Source organism: Malania oleifera, chromosome 3 (genome assembly GCF_029873635.1).
Source record: "Malania oleifera isolate guangnan ecotype guangnan chromosome 3, ASM2987363v1, whole genome shotgun sequence".
Taxonomy (NCBI): domain Eukaryota; kingdom Viridiplantae; phylum Streptophyta; class Magnoliopsida; order Santalales; family Ximeniaceae; genus Malania; species Malania oleifera.
Genome location: NC_080419.1, coordinates 110,655,465 through 110,673,426, shown reverse-complemented (window position 1 = coordinate 110,673,426; position 17,962 = coordinate 110,655,465). Strand labels below are relative to the sequence as shown.

At 35.3% G+C, this 17,962-nt stretch overlaps 1 protein-coding gene across 1 annotated transcript; it reads right to left on the bottom strand.

The window, feature by feature from the left end:
- Positions 1-4,586: 4,586 nt before the first annotated feature.
- Positions 4,587-14,287, bottom strand: LOC131150157 (plasma membrane ATPase 4). Its single transcript, XM_058100741.1, has 16 exons — positions 14,008-14,287; positions 10,264-10,383; positions 9,927-10,163; positions 9,068-9,829; positions 8,858-8,980; positions 8,668-8,772; positions 8,435-8,579; positions 8,179-8,343; positions 7,554-7,792; positions 7,431-7,463; positions 7,251-7,332; positions 6,988-7,148; positions 6,692-6,865; positions 5,611-5,793; positions 5,325-5,506; positions 4,587-5,121 (listed from the first exon to the last, which is right to left on the bottom strand). Exons 1-16 carry the CDS (start codon positions 14,062-14,064, stop codon positions 5,025-5,027), a joined length of 2,865 nt encoding a protein of 954 aa, XP_057956724.1. The 5' UTR covers positions 14,065-14,287; the 3' UTR covers positions 4,587-5,024.
- Between the last annotated feature and the right edge of the window lie 3,675 nt (positions 14,288-17,962).

The window sequence follows — 17,962 nt, the reverse complement described above, 5'->3', positions numbered from 1 at the left end:
GGTATTGTTCCACCTATTAACGGATCTGAACTAGTGAATCCTTTGGTGGTTTGCCAAAGGCGAGGACGTAGGCTGGGTATAAGCTGAACCTCGTAAAACCTTTTGTCTCTCTCTTCTTCTTTACTCTTTATTTTTCAGCAATACTTACAACCTGCGTGTATGCTTTAAATTGTAAAATTCTGAGTGTATGGTTGTTAAATAGACCGGAGGATAATTCGTTTTGGCTTGATTAGCATTGATTGCGGAAACTGAAAGGGACTACATTGGTTGATCATCCTAAACTTATTAATCTGAAAGTTTGTTTAAAAACTAAACACAAAGAAGAAGTGTGAGTTTGGAATAACACAGAGCTTACATAAATTCAGCGTGTTTTACAATTTATTACAAGGTTATTGATACAAAGATCAAGATTTTGATTATCTTGTTGATTGGTTGTGGTTGAATTGATTTTGTATTTACTTGGTGTGATTGTTAATATAAAACAAAGTATTAAAATTGAAATAATTTTAAAAATCCAATTCACCCCCCCTCTTGAGAAGCTATCATAATTTCAACAATTATTTGCATGCACACATTTAAATTAAATGAGATATACTGCACACATGTAAGCTTGTGCTCATAGTTTAATTATTTTACATACACGTTTATATTATGAGTGAGATATGATATGTGGTGAATCAGCGTAAAAGTTTAATTTAGCCAAAAGGTTTTTAAAACCCAATTCACCCTCCCCCCCCCCCACTCTTGGGATTACACCATTTCCAACTCTCTCTCTCTTTCTCTCTCTCTCCCCCCCCCCTCCCCCTTTTTCTCTATGCTTTCTCTCGATCTCTCCTACTCCTCTGTCTCGCTTTTCCTTTTCCCTTCATCTATCTTAGCTCTCTCTTCTCCCTTTTTCTCCCTCAAATATCTTTTTCTAACCCTTTTTCTTTCTTCATTTTTGCAGGTTCAGTGAAGAGCAAAGAGCAAGAGCTCTCTGCCAAATCCCTTGAGCCTACAAGCCACTAGATCCACAAGTAGATCCAGAGGGTTCCCTAGGTAATAACCTCCCTTCCCTATTAATTTCTTTTATTTATTTTTTTGTTATTTATTGCTTTTCTAGGTTTTTTTGAGAATTTTCTTGGATTTTCCTAGGATCCAGATAGGAATTGATGGTTGATTAACCCAGGTTAAATAGTTAGGTTAAGTTAAGGAATTCAAGTTATGCTTTGGTTTGGTGCTTAGCCTAGGATTGGGTTGGCTAGACTTAATGGTCCTAGGACAGTTTTTTTTTTTTTTTTTTTTGGATTTTAGGTTTTTGGCTTGTTTAGGCCACATAATTGAAATTGGGTTTGGGTTGAATTAGGTTCAAGTCATGGGATCTTAGGTATGGGCTTTTGGTTTAATGGATGATTTTAGGTTGGACTAGGCCCAGTTAGGCCGAAGTTCATTTAGATTTGAGGATGGGCTAGGCTTTTAGAGATTGGGCCAGTTTAAAGGGCTTAACTAATTGGGCCTAGGTTTAGGTGGGTTGGGTCAGGGTCAAAGGTCAATGGATCCAAGTCCAAGTTGGACTTAGGTCTTGGGTTTTCAGGTCGGCTGATTAGGACCTAGGTCAAATTGACCCAAATATGGGTCAAATCTGGGGCATTAAATTTTGGATTATTGGATCCAGATGTGAGTATTTGGATCCGGGTCATCATTCCGGTCTGGGCATTCCAAATTTCAAGTCAAATTCTCGAATCCTATTTGGTATATTCTGTAAAAATTGTCAAATTCTTGAATCCTATTTGGTATATTCTGGAAAATTACTTTCTACTCTATTTAAATACTAACTTCAAAATTTAAAATTCAGCATTGCTAAAATTTATAAAAGGAATAATGTAAAATTAACCAGTACTTACCTATTTTGAATTCTCCACTCTGCAATTCTTCCTTTTGTCCAAGACTTCTGAATTTCCTTCTACCAATCTTTCACCTTCTGTAATTCAAGCCTTTAAATCCTCTATTTTTTCCTCCTCAACTTCAAGTCTTCAGACTTCTCTTCTTGATCCTCACAATTCTTTCTCAAAAACTTCCAATGAACAGTTACTCTTTGTATCTCAATCATTGTCTCAACCTCTGTCTATCTATCTCTCCTTCCTTCAGAAGCCCACTATTTATAGGTCTGGGGGATTACTCAATTTAACATTGATTAGATCAATCAACACCTAATTTGATCAATCAAATTTATTTCGAATTGACTCACATGTTTTAATTCAAAATTCCCACATATCTTATTATACAATTTCCTTTTGTGCTTGCAAGTTCGAAGCTGAAGATGCTGGTTCACCATTTTTATTTTTTTATTTTTTGTGTGTGTGAGTGTGTTTTTTTTTTTTTTTTTTAATTTTCAATATAAAAACTTCATTTTCCCTGTATTTTTTTTATTTTCCTATAAAACATATAAGTCATGGACAAAATGGGGTGTCTACACCTGCATTTGTGTGTTTAATATATGAATTTTTTTAATGACTACATGAACTCAATACTACGTATGAATTGAATATGTTCTTGAGAAATTACGAGTCAAGCTTATGGGGATTTTTTTTTTTTTTTTTGAAGCATTTGGTGATATACCATTGTTTATGAGTTTTCTATTTGAATTTGTTTAATTTCTATATGAACTCAAAGTCTACATGTGAATCAAAGATGTTCTTAAGAAACTAGGAGTCAAAGCTTGTGGAAAAATTGTTTTGAGGCTTTCAGTGATATATAGTTGTAGTGTGTGTCTATCCAATAACATGGTGGCAACTTACTAGAAAAAGGAAATGACTCTTGTCACACTCTAGGCATAATATCAAGTCAATTCATACATTTCTTAAGTGTAGAGAAAAAGTCTTCAAATTCATTATTAATGGAAGATGTCCTTTGAATGTGATTCCTAGAAGTTGAATCACTCATATGCAACTTAATCTAGGACCTCATTTAGAGTTCTATGAGATATCAAGCCAATCGATATCTTTCTTTAGTGTGGGGACAAACTCTGCAATTTCATCTTCAGTTGATATCTCTACATGTTTGTGGAAGATGTTTGTTTGCGATCCAAATGAGCGCCTAATTTGATAGTGTTTTATGTGATATCATACACATGCATTTTGGCCATGTGCTTCTTGGTTGGATGATTTATATGTGAGTCAAGGACATAAGAAGACATATCTTTCACTATAATGGTAAGAAAATTATTTTTCAAGTCTACTCTACCAACCAAACAGAATAAAGAGTTTAACATTATTGATCATGTCAAAGTTAACCAGCATTAAGATACTACAAGCAAGGAAATACATGTGTTCCTAGTTTTTCAAGCATTCTTGTTGTTGAGTTTGACATTCTAGATATGTTCATTTATGTCAATTCTCAATTAAGTCTATGGTGCTACAAAAGGATCGTGGATGTTTCTTGGATTACTCAAGCACTTGCTCTCGAAGCGTCCAAGTTTCTTACTTTTATCCTCCAATATTTCAAATTCAAGGCTGGATTTTTCTAATTGAGGGAGATTTGATGTAGGACAAGGAGCGAAACCATGGGTTACCCTTGTTGGAATGGAGAAGAATTAGGCATAGGTTGTTGTGTCTAATTAATAAGTTTATTATGTGTGTTTAGTCTTAATTAGTGTAGCATTATGTGTAGTTAGGAGCTTGTTTGTAGTAATTATATAATTTAGGGGGTTTGCTTCAAATATCATGTAGTTTTAGAAGTATACGTGTAATTTCTTGTGTCTATCATTCTTATAAATAACATGTAAAAGCCATGTAAGAACAGGTTGATGATGAATTTGGATTTGAAGTGAATGTGTGATTTCCTTTGGTATCCCATAGTTCAATTTCTTCTAATCTCTCCCTTGGCTCTAAAGCATGGCATCAGTGTTACCGTGTGAAGAGTGTTGAAAGCGGATAATCAGGCTTGTTAGGAGATAATAATGATGAGGAATTAAGAGAGAATGGAGTTGACCTAAAACGAGGAGCAGCATAATATTGCGGGGGCACAAAGTCACAATGCGGCATTTGAAAGCCTTAAAAGCAGGCTAAAAGCTGTCTTCCGCAAGATACAAAGACCCCGAGAAACACGCAACCAACCTTCTGAGATATGGAAGTGCCAAAAAGAGGGCCATTCAAAATCAATGATACATTAAAAGGCTTTCCATTTTCCAAGTACGTGTCATTCAGGAAGCATTAATACCCATAACAAGACTTATCTTTCTTTTTTTTTTTTTTTTACAAGGTACCATATTTTCATCCTTCGAAATCTATTTTATTGGAATTGGTGAAAAGATTTAAAAATTGTATTTCAATTTATAAAATTAGACAATGCAATACAACAAAATTTATTACACTGCTTCCTATTTCCAAACACAAAAATTCAAGAAAGTATGAATTTTAGATCATAAATTTAAATAAATTTTCATATAATTTTACAAACATTACATTTTTTTTTTTTTCAAATCCAATACAAATTCAAATTCAAATTTTAATTTAATTTAAATAGTAGGATAAGTGTTCTAAAAATTTGCCTTAGTCAAAAAAAAAAAAAACTGCAAAAAAAAAATCTCCATTTAACCACCCACCATATAAATATTGAAATTTGAGTTTTTATTAAGGAGCAGAATTAATCATACACGCATTCCATTCGAAATCATAATGGTAAATTTACACTCAATGGCACCAGCAAATAGCAGATGGCAAAACACATGTTCACAGCATATTTAAAAAAAAAAAAAAAATGAGGAGAAAGAGAAGAGAAGCCATTTAGGTCATGTGACTTTGCTCCTAAAGAGAGAATGTACTTGTCCTCTGCATTTTAGAAGAGTTAACAAAGTAAAGTAAAACTATTTGAACTTTTAAGCAAAGGGAACATCTTTCTAATCTTGACATTTAAAAAAAAAAGGGTTTTACTTAGGCTCTGCCTTATCCTCTCTTCAGCTTTCCTCAGGGCAGAACAATCCAGACTTCCCCTCTTTTGTTTTTGTTTTTTATCCCGTTTTCCTCCGAAGACTCTTTCTTGGTCTTTTAAACTGTATAATGCTGTTGGATTGTGTCGATGTCTAATCCTTTCAGCTTCACAACAGACTCAACATGCCCCTTCAGCGTATTCAGCTCGCGAAGCCTGCAAACAAATTTGCTTCAATTATTTACTCCCCCACACAAATAAAACAACTGGAGTAGAAAGGAGCTACTTCCTGGGGGAGGGCAAAGAAATGCTCACCAACAAACTTACTTCATTATAATTTATAGCATATGATGCATGTAGTATATGCGAGGGAGTTCTCAGTTCTCACAAGATAATACAAGATGCTAAATTTTGCTTACCTTGCAACCTCAGCCCGACGCTTGGCTTGCTCAGCAATCTCAGAGAGTTCTCTGTAACCACTCTTGTCGGAGAAAAGGTTTGAAGTCTCGGGTGGTTGAAGACCATGAAGTGTCCTCTGTGCTGCAGCCCATTGTGCTTCCCTCTCTTCTTTTCCGTAGTCTTTCTTTGTGGTAAAAGCAGTCTGCCACCAAAAGAAGAGCATGTCAAGAGTCATACAGAAGAATTATAAAGATTCAACAAACTTTAAAATACTCATCTTTTAAAATAAATGCCATAAAAGCACACCTTATTCTCCAAAAGATTATCCCATGCCTTTCCACTCAACACGTAGCGGATTGCAAACTTAAGCAAATCGAGTGGGACATACGTTACCAAACTGTAAAGCCAGACAACGCCCGCCCAACCCCAATCACAACCCTTGATCCGCGCAAAACCCCAGTTGGCATAGACAGCTATCAGTGTTGCAACCTGTCAATTATTGAATGGTGAGCTATGTTTAAATAGAATGAGTATTGCTTCCTCCCACCTATTTTTCCCAAATGTAACATGAAGGAACTTCAAAATTCAGCATACAGATATCCAAAAGCCACAGGATAAAAAGATAGTCCCATAAAAATAGAGTATTTGAGCCTTCCATGGAAGCAGAAAATTTACGTAATTTTTCTCATGGAAACCCAAAGGGTAGTGCCTCGTACCATTTGTATTATTTTAGCATAAACGTTATATCATCTTCTTAATAAACTATCATGTCCCGTTCATAATAGCACAGAAATCATAATAGGACACGTCATATGGGGTTACTCTAGCATTACATGCCATATATATTCAGGTTAAATAACGCGAGGGACCATGTCAACAGAGTTTCAGAAACTCCAGTGTGTTTATGATGCATTCTTTTCATAACCACCCTATATAGATCAAATTGTTATCGTAACACATGGACAACATATTATCTTGAAACCCATTTTCCAAGAAAGGCACTAAATTTCTCAACTTTTAATCCTTAATAGGACACATGTTTAGTCTTTTCAACTATGCTTCTGGGATTCTAATAAGACAGATATTCCCTTTCAAAAGCATGCACACCGACCTAATCAGTCCAATTGTCTGCCCAGGTTCAAGTCCTATAACAACATGACAGTGCCTACATTATCTTACAATTCTTGTATTCAACAGTGTGGGAGGGCTTTTGCATACACATTTTAGACCAGCTCATGAAAAAAAATAAAAAGGAAAAAAATTAACTTAATTTGTAAGACTATAAGATGCCCTCAGTTTTGTCACCAAATATGCATTTCTTGCTTAAATTAGTTCAAGGCTTAAACTAATCAAGGAGTTCAATGTAGAGATGGTAGGGTGATCATACCAGCTGAGCAACTATGAAGGCGCTCATTAAGAGTAGTCCAGGGCGTTCAACGAAGGACCAACTGCGAGACCTGGTTACAAAAATCAATGCCTGGCTCACAATACTCACTTGTAGGTACAAGGCTGCCATCTCTTCATGAGGGCTATTCCTCAATGATCTTACACCAAACTTGTCCTGCATTGCCGCAAAAAAAAAAAATGTGAATATATAAAGCCAGGAATACCTTTTTTTAATTTTTCAATCTATATAAAACATTCTACGAACAACAACAATAACTAAATATAAACATTTCCTACCGAGAAGAAATCAGTTTTATGCATAGCCCAGAAAAATATAACTGTCATTAGTGCCAAGTAACCTCCAAGCACAACACCAGTAGCAAAAATCTCTCTCAGTTTCCAGCTGTCTGGCATTGGAGAAGGCTTAACTCGGTCCTTAGAGATTGTCATGATAGTTCCTAAAGATATAAGACGCTAGAAATTAGACTTTTCATATTACGAGTAAGTTGAGCAAGGTTACAGGCGTTGTGTAGACAGAAGTGTAATGGAAATGATCTCACCATCATTTAGAATGGCAATAATCAACACCATGAAGGGGGCAAAATCAAATTTCCATATCAACGCAATAAACATGAAGCCAAACTGCAAAATTGACAGCAACGACTATAAATAAGTTACCATGTTGAATTACAATGCAAACCACTGCACAAACATCTTTATATCATGTTTATGACACTTACCACAATACGAATGGTTATTGAAACTGCATATATCTGCAAAATATGAAGGGAAAAAGAGTAAACAAAGATAGTCTAAGCTAGAGAACCTAGAAGAATAAGCATCAAATAACAAAAATAACTAACGGTGTAGTTCTTCATCCTTTGGAAAATAGCCCTGCTGGTAAGGACAGCACTTATAATGACACTCAGACCAGGTTCAGTGAGAACAATGTCAGAAGCACTTCTAGCAGCGTCAGTAGCATCAGCAACAGCAATTCCAATATCTGCCTTCTTTAAAGCAGGGGCATCGTTCACACCATCTCCTGTCATTCCACAGATATGTTTCCTCTCTTGCAACCTTTTCACTATTTCATATTTGTGTTCTGTACATGAAAATAAATGCATTAAAATATTGAGGCACAGTGACACTTTTAGAATTTGAGAGCTTTATTCATTAAAATAATTTCGCAATACTCAATAACATATTATGATAAAATAGCCATCCATACACATTAGACTAGACTGGAGAAGAGCCTTAAGCTGCAGGGTTTGTTCAAAATGAACAAATTATGACAGAAGAGACGTACACATTAGACTAGGTTTGAAAAGAGCCTCAAACCGTGGGCTTATTCAAAATGATTTAAAATTTTGCAAGTCAGTCAAAACATTATTCTTAGTTATTGAAATACACATTAACTATTGTGCAGTTTCTAAGATACAGCAAGAAAGGATACTTGTTTCCAAGTCGGCAATTTAGCTAAGATCTCACCTGGAAACACCCCTGCAAACCCATCAGCCTTCTCAATCAATTCATCCACAGGAAGCGCAGCAATAGATGCATCCTTGTCTTGGCCAAGCAATGAAGAAGATGGGTACATGTTTGTTCCCATTCCAAGCCTCCGGCCAGTCTCCTTACCAATAGCAAGCTGATCCCCTAGACATTGGGTACACAACATATATAATAAGCAATAAAAAAGAAGCTGAAAACATAAAGATTTTGAAGATAATGGGTAGATTATTATTACCAGTAATCATTTTAACGTTCACACCAAGGTTTAAAGCTCTTCTAATTGTATCTGCACTATCATGCCTAGGAGGATCAAACAAAGGCAACAAACCAACCAACTGCCATGGTGCTCCAGGACTTTCTTTGCTTTTCTCAGGTACTTCCTGCAAACAAGCCATAAAAAACCGATCGGGATTAAGGACGGCCCATAGACATAGCACCGGGAAATGCATCAATGTTCAGTGGGCAAACCTGTCTGGCAACAGCTAAAGACCGGAGCCCGCGTTCAGCAAACTTATCAATCACTGCATGAACCTTCCTTTTGACATCCTCCTTGCAGTTGCAAAGGGCTATTATCTGTATAAAACATGTAAAATTTATGAACTTGTTGGACAAAGCAATTTAAAATTTCAAAGTGTGGAACACAGAAAAATTACTTTACCTGCTCAGGAGCACCTTTACTTGCTCGATGCCAATTTCCATCAGAATCAATATAGGTCAGTGCAGTCCTCTTGTCCACAGGATTGAATGGAAGGAAATGGATCTCACGGATGCCAGCACGTGCCTAACAAATATAAACACTACCAACATTAAGGCTGAATCATTGATAAATAATAATCCCAAAATCAAGAAAACAACCATACAATTATACCTCTTTCGGATCTGCAAGCATCCCAACAATTGCAGCATCAATTGCATCCTGGTTTTCAGTCCTTGAAGCCCTTGCTGCGAGAAGCATAACATGCTCTTTCTCCACGCCCTTAGCAAACACTTCAATCAAATTTCTATCAACACTAAGTTTGTTGAGGGTCAACGTGCCTGTCTTGTCACTGCAGAGAACATCCATTCCAGCCATCTCCTCAATGGCAGTCATTCTCTTTGTTATTGCACCCTGCTCAGATAGCCTGTGGGAACCAATGGCCATAGTGACAGACAAAACAGTTGGCATGGCAATTGGAATTCCTCCAATTAATAGAACCAGTAAATTGTCAATTCCATCCCTGTACTTGCGGTGCTGTATTGGGTACATAACTATAATCTCAACAAGCATTCCAATAGCTATTGAGCATATACAGAAATTACCAATTGCAGTGAGAACCTTCTGGAAGTGCCCAACTTGATTGGTGCTGTCCACCAAATGAGCAGCCTTACCAAAGAAGGTGTGCACACCAGTGGCAATTACAACTGCTTCAATCTCACCTTGTTTACAGGTTGAACCAGAAAATACTTCATCTGAAGGATTCTTAGTAACAGGGAGGGATTCTCCTGTAAGAGCAGATTGATCAATCTTAAGGGGATCACCCTCAAGAAGACGGGCATCAGCTGGGATTATATCTCCCAATTTAATGCTGATTATGTCTCCTGGAACCAAAATTGATGCATCCTGCTCGCTCCACCGGCCATCTCGAAGAACCTATGTTTCATCACCATAGAAAACAAGGGCTGAAGCTAAATAAGAACAGAAAGAGTACTATTGTAAACAATTGAAGGTTATGAGGGGTGTGTTTCACCTTGGTTTTGGGAGCAAGACCTGCCATGAGGGCTGCTGCCGCATTGCCAGCATTGTTTTCTTCAATAAAACTGATTGTAGAGTTAATGATCAGCAAAACAATGATACCTACAAAATCCTGCCAATCTGGAGGCCTGTTATCGCCATTCGCCAGGACAATGGCCATCAGAGCAGCAGCTTCCATGACCCATGACAAAGGATTCCACATAAAGCCCAAAAACTTCAGGAATTTGCTCTCCTGTTTGAGGGAAAAATTGTACTCATCATGTCAGCCTCCCATTGCCAAAAAAATAACAATTCACACACACACACCCCTCCCATGGGAAAAACAAATGGACCTTTTTCTCTTCCAATTTGTTGGGTCCAAAAATTTGGAGCCTGTTTGCTCCTTCCTCCGATGATAGGCCTTCTCTCGTACATTTCAACTGCTCAAACACTTCCTCAATAGGAATCCTTTCCTGCAAACCAGAAATCAATGTTTAATATAAATCCAAAAAATCATAGAACTCAGTCCGAAACTCATTAAATTGACAATTTATATGGTTTATAGGTTCTCAGATGGTCATTTGCTCAGCTAGTGGTTTTTTTCTTTTTTATAGAAAAAAAAATTATTTAGTAGTAGAGAACAGTACAAGAAGAGGATAAGGCATCCTCATAATCAGCAGAAATCTTAGAAAAAAAAAAGGTACAACAAAACATAATTATTAAGTAGAGAGAGAAAGCAGTAAAAGAGGATAATGCGTCCTCCTAATCAGCTGAAGCTAAGAAAGAAAACAAGAAAAAATAGTACAAAGATGCTAATTTAACTGATTAATCAGTTAAATGAAGTCCTTTAAAAGCCAAAGCTTGAAGTAGCACATAAAGATGCAAACTTTTGTAATTAGTTTGTGACTGGTGGAACAGTGGTAATTTGTGACAAAAGCTAGCAAAAGCTAAAATAAAAAACATAATATTACAAGCATCTGAGATAAAAAATATATATAATATTTCAAGCATTTATTTTCCGTCTGCAAATTCGATTCATTTTAATAAGCCAAAATTATGCATCTCATGATATTTTTTATCTGGTTGCAGGCCAACCAGGCAAACAGAGAAGATAAACTAGAAGTGCATGTAATCAAAGGGAAGTAGGTTAAATATAAACCAGATACTTCTTTAACAAAATCACAAAACAAGGAAAGAAATTCAGCTACATTCAAAACGAAACCATTCTATTCATTGTGTCTCCTCAGCCTCACCAGTTTAGCTCTCCAAATGAAAAACATTAAAATCAAATCACTTGATGATTTGTAGCAAAGGTCCAAATTTAGGAAAGTTAGCAGCATTATACCCATCAAACAAATGACTGCCTTCACAATATTTTAAGCACTCGGGAACAGGACCAATCTTGAGAGGCCCTGTATAGTATAGATTGAAACTGGGTGAAACAAGGAATTGGGGAACAAAAAATGCACATTTAAGATATCAGTGATGCCAACAAGGCTTAGGTTCCCTGGAGGGAATTGAGCTTTTGCTTTATTCAATAACCAGCTCGCTAATTTAAAACAGGATATCCTTATTGCCAAAGCTAAAAATGTTGCTGCCAAAAAGGAATGTACTCGGTTCAACTCAGGTCGTTTTATCCCTATACTGAAAACCAAACCAAAATAATCAATTCTTCAAAATGACGAACCAATACAGAACCAAAACTGATGGTTCACTGACTGCAAAATTTACTGGATTAGCAGTTCGGCTTCAGTTTTCCTACCAAATACAAACTCATCCTTTCCTGCTCTATCTGAATACAAATTTTACCTAAAAGATTTAAATTCAAACAAAGAGCATACAATAACTCAATATTGAGTAGAGTTCGAAAATTTGTAATTTAAAAATATTTTAATATTAATACATATCCAGGTTTTCACATGTAAATAATATACTAAAATTCATGTGCATGTGACTGTGTATTATTAATAAAATTGATTTTCAGCCCAGTTTCGGGTTAGAAACCGAAACCAAAACTGAAATGAAACCAAAACAAAAAAAAAATTAAATTTTAAAAACTGGAACTGATACGGCATACGAAATACCAAACCAAAATTAATTTCAGTCCGATTTTAGCTTTTTTTTTTATTTGTATCGTCCTATTATAAAAATCACTCACGAATAACTAAAGAAATAAAACGAATCAAAACGTTTTATTTAAAAAGGGACCCACTGCCAAAGACTTGTGAGGAGGAAAACCAACCTAAAGGTGACCCCACAAACCAACTTGGTGTTCCACCCAAACCAAGGTTTAATTAAAGGGTAATACGGCACTTTCAACTTTTGATATTATTATTAGCAAATGCCATTATCAGTGCACTGGTAAATTGAAGAGAGGGGAAAAAAACACAAGATATAATTTTTTTTAAAAAATCATAGCCGACTGATGTGCCATGTGAATCCACTTCCAACAATATCCAAAATTTAATGGATTTAATAGTTAATCGAAATTTCAAAATTCACATGATACATGTGCACACACATGAAACCCCGGGAGGCTCATTCTCCCCTTCCTGCCGAAGGTTGAACTCAAGAGTTTCTTTTGTACCAATAATTAATTAATTTAATACCGGCTGCCGGTGGGTTTGAGTCTGAACGGAACCCTAGGTCAAGGGTTCACGTGTTCGTGGAAGAGAGAGGAAAGAATCAAAGAATTAAATAATTTATTAATTTATTAATCAACGATCGATGATCAATACTGTAGCCTAACCAATGATTCAACCAGAAGGGCCGTGCAGAAATTACAGGCGGATATAGCGGTAATCTTACGACTTTATCGATAATAATCAAATCAATTAATTTAATTTAAACCATAACGATATTAAAAATAAAAAGAGACTGAAGTACTACGGAAGCAGTACCCCAACCCTTCACAAATCCCAAAAAAAACTGGCAAAGAAAGCCCTCACGCAGAGAGAGAGAGAGAGAGAGGGAGCAGAGGACAAAAGAGAGGGAACCCGGCTGCGTACAAAATACAAAGTTGCACATCAAAAGAAAATGGCCAAAACACTACAACTGGCTATGGAAAATGGAATTTTTTGCTACTTTTTTCGAAAGGGTCATTAATAGAAAAGCATCAAACCGACGGTATGAATTATTCCATCAAAACCCACATAAAAAATAAAAATATTCCATACACATTAAACCTCTTTTTTATTATAAATAAGAATAAGAATGAGTTCGTCCCCACAATGCAGAAAATCATCCTGGCGCAACAGCGGCTCAGTAAGTCAATGGAAATGGAAAGGCCTATTCGGTATTCATGCTCTCCTCGAAGGGCATGTGAGAGAAAGGGGACCAGCTTGAACTGTAAGCAAGGAGGAAGAGGTAGGGTTCATCTCGGCCGTACAAGGGTGCGCGTGGGCCACCACATGGACGGTGGAGATGCCAGTGGACGCACAGCCCAAAACAATAGACAAGCCGATGCGCGTCATCATAACAGAAACGAAAAGGGTTTTATGGAACTGGACAGGGACATCAGGACTATTTCCACTTCCTCTTTTGCTGTTTCCACTACAATCTCATGCATCTACGCACTTTGGCTACAACAGAAACACACAGAGGAAAACGGAAACGAAGGCAGGTTAAAGCGATCCGCTTTACTCATTGTTTTCTCAAATTTTCCCCAAAAAATCTCTTAAAATTCGTTGTAGATTGAATATATTTAGTTCTACACGTATACATCTGCGTGTGTGTGGACTAGAGAGAAAAAAAAATGATAAGATTTAGATTTTTAGAAGCTGAGATCGTGAATTCCACAACTATTGCGCCGGCACCGGGGAAAACTGAGTTGAACCGATACGATTCGAACAGAAAGAATTTCTACAAATCGAAGAGTCATAAACACAGCCGATACACATCTCAGAGCAGAACAGATCAAAATCAAAAGCAAAAAACCTCAACTTCAACTTCACAAGCACTAATGAACGAACACCGAGAAAAAAAAATTTAAAAGCAACAGCGATGGACGAAGCAGATTCTCCATTGATGCATAAGATTTTGGTAAAGACACATACCAAAACAGGAAGAAAAAGAGAAAGAAAAAGAGAAATATATACCAAATCCACGGACTCATTTTTGATCTCCTCGAGACTCATGGCCTTTTCGCCGCCCATTCTGAACCTTATCGAAATGAATCCGCAGCTACCGGAAATGAAAACCAGAAACCCTAGAAAACGAATCCAGAACCAAACCCTACTACAGAGTCATTGGTGAACCTCTATAGCTCTCTCGCCCTTATTTCTCTCCAAGAACAGCGGTGGGTTGGAGTCGAAATGAACAAGACGCAGAGGGCAGCGTCCTCCGGATTTATAATGCAAAGTCCAACCCCTACGCCCCTTTGGCTCTCTCCTCTTCGTTGCTGGACCGCCGCTGTGGGCCCCACCCTCTGACTGCGCACTTCTCTGTGTTGCTTTTTGACTGTCTCCCACACGCTCCCCCGCGCGTGCTGGGAACACCGACCCGTGGTTGTTATGGTAAGAAAGTGAAAACGGGGAAATTGTTTTTTAATTAATTAATTTTATTTTTTCCCTAATTAATAAAGAAGGTAATCCAACATGTTTTTTTCTTTACTTTTTTTTTTTTTTAACAAAACAGATATAAGGCCCTATTTTTTTTTAACAAAATTTAGTAAAAAAACGTGAATCTTCTTTTAGTTTCAAAATTCTACGAACTAGAAATTCATAAAATACGAAAACTTTCTACCATTTCCAAAATTACTTAGATCTTTCTTAAAATTTGACTTTTAAAATATTGACAACGAAAACATAAAAATCGACCCTCAAATTTAGATTTAAAAGAACTAAAATAAAACACATAAAAAATTTTATGAAATTCATGTAATTTAATTTTAAATCCAAATTTTGTACTTCTGAACGCAAGCGGGTTTTTGTAGATTAAGGATGTTGTTATGGTTAAGAAAGAGAAAAAACAGATTCATTTGCAGTTTCATTTTTCTTTGTCTTAAATCTAATGGGATTGAGGTTTTTATCTAAAGAAAAAAAATAAAAAAAATTATTTAAATTATATTTTTTCTCTATATCAAGTATTATTAAAATGAAATTTTATTACAATATAATTAAAAAAATGAAATATTAATGTTATGTAAAATTATATTTTTGTTCACTAATTTATTTTTTTTTTTTTTTATCTTTTTTGGTAACCATATATGAAAAATAAATTATAGTTTTCAAGTTTCAAATGAAATCTTCACAAATTTATAAAATTTTATAATCATGGTGTTGGTGGACCAAGGAAAAGTAAACGATGAGATCAGCATAAGTTTGTAACGAAATAATTTATAATAATATTTTTTAAATAAGGAGAAAATATATAAATTTTTTAATAATAATTTTTTATTTTTAATTAAAAATTCTCTTTGACCATAAAATGAGTTGCAGTGACAGTTCTATCCTTGACAATACAACTCATGTAATATGAATTTCCAGCTAAGAATAGTTTCAAATTTTAATTTTTTTTCTTAAAATACACAAACATTATATTTCATCAGCAATAATGCAAGTTATAATGTCGGGTGATTTAATAATTATAATGATTGATAGGCAGAGAAAATAATTTATTTTCTCATAGATATTTTCCCTTTTTTCAAACACTTGCCAAGTCTTTGAGTCAAAATAAAATTATTAATTAAGAGTATTTTTTTATTATTTTGTGAAAAAGAAAAATCAAGAAATGAAGATTTTCCGAATCAATAAAATATGATCGAGTTAATTAGCCGATTGATTCATGAATGAGGAATGAATTGATGTCACAATAAATTAAATGAAGCATATTTATGATAGTAAAAATTGTATAGATGTTTATTTATCTCAGCGTTGTTCATTTAAAAAAAAAAAATGGGAAGTGTATTGTATTTTGTTTTGAGACCAAGTTGCGGAAAATATTCCTTTTAAAAATAGAATCCGTATTTTTTGGGTTTGGTAGCTCAACTAAAAAAAAAAAGTTTATCTATCTTTTATTGAAAATATTCCCCTCTAACTTGACAATTTGAATATAAGCCTTTTGGAAATAGCGAAAAAATATTTGGAAGTGTCATTTTCTTTCTATAGATTAAGTCTAAAATTATAAATAAATATGGAAAAAAGAGGGGAGAAAAAGAGGAAAAAGAAAATAAAAGCTCAAAAACCAATGGCGTAGAGAGTATACACCGCATGTTACAAAATGCACATTTGGGAGCAACGAATTAATAATATACAATATTTTTCAATTTTCTGCCAATATATTCATCACTCGTTTAACCACTAATTACGTGCGAGCGGCTGATGTCTCATGGAAAGTACATATTGTCTCAAATGCATTTGTCTATTGCGATTGCCACTAAAATCACCGATCTTGCAGCAAGCAACTATTACGATGCATTTAAAACTAGATAAACATCTTCTTATTCCAATTTTTTTTGTTTTCAATGAGAAATATTTCGAATAAATGATTCCTTCTTGTATAATTTAGAGTCCATCAATCAAAGAATTCATATTCTTTTTTTGATAACTCAAGGACTCTAACCACCATCATGCCACTTTGGATACTATGGTGCGACACCAAACTCGGAGAGTAAAAGTTGTCCGCTGTAATGCCCCGGCCCTTTATACGACCCCGGAGTACTACTATACCTGCATAATACACCTGTTTCTCATAAACATACATATACAACCCGCCCTAAATAGGGACATACGGGTGTTTCATACTAATATGCAATCTCATGTACAACGGAAAACATAAACATTCATATGGAATCTATAAGACATAACCAGAGTTTCTAACTGTATCCTCACATACATACGATCGTGCTTAAAACATAACATGTTCTTACAATTTCTCAAAAAGACATTTTGAAGGTCTATTACATATACAAAACACTTACGTAATCTATACACGATACGACACTCCAAGTCCCTCTAACAACTAGGACCGACGTCGACCTGAAACAAAGGTTGTATATTGGGGTGATACACTTCTCAACAAAGCATTAATAATATACGATATTTTTCAATTTTTTGCCAATATATTTATCACTCGTTTAAACACTAATTATGTGCGAGTGGCTGACGTCTCATGGAAAGTACATATTGTCTCAAATGCATTTGTCTATTGCGATTGCCACTAAAATCACTGATCTTGCAGCAAGCGACTATTAAGACGCATTTAAAACTAGATAAACATCTTCTTATTCCAAATATTTTGTTTTCAATGAGAAATATTTCGAATAAATGATTCCTTCTTGTATAATTTAGAGTCCATCAATCATAGAATTCATATTTTTTTCAATAACCCGAGGACTCCAGTCACCATCGCGCCCCTTTGGATACTATGGTGGGGCATCAAACTCGGAGAGTGAAAGTTGCCCGCTCATTGATGCACACCTGATAATTCGCCGGAGTAGACTCTTAAGGGGAAATTAATCAAACCTGTGACATAGGGAGAGCGTTCCTTTCTCTTATGTCCTCTCATTTGAGTGGCATATATTACGATATAAAAAATATTGTAATTGGAGTTCGACTTTGATTTCCAAATTTCCCATAGTTTTGCATAAAAATAAGTTACCAGAGTCTAAAGTCACGATCTATTGGATTTTATTGACTTTTCCTAAAATTCAAATATACAGGTATGATACAGTACATACTTGAAAAGTCTAATCTTTAAAAAAAAATGGTATCGATAAGTATTTTTGTAACACCCCGAGCCCGAGGGGCCTGGGATATTAACTTTTTACTACTAATTTACAGCGGAAGCAAATAAACTCAATTTTTATTAAACCAGAGCACTAATATTCCATATTACAATCATTTATTTCAAAAGAAGGAAAATTACACAAACATAAATATCTGAAACCATACTAATATTTCTAATCAATCTTTATTTTTCTAATCCCCACCCGCATGCTTGCTAAGCCTGATTCCCGACATGTCCTTCAGAGTTATCTGAAATAAAATATGATTGGGATGAGACGACGCTCAGTAAGTAAATAAGATTATTATTAGTGTGTGGCCAAAATGA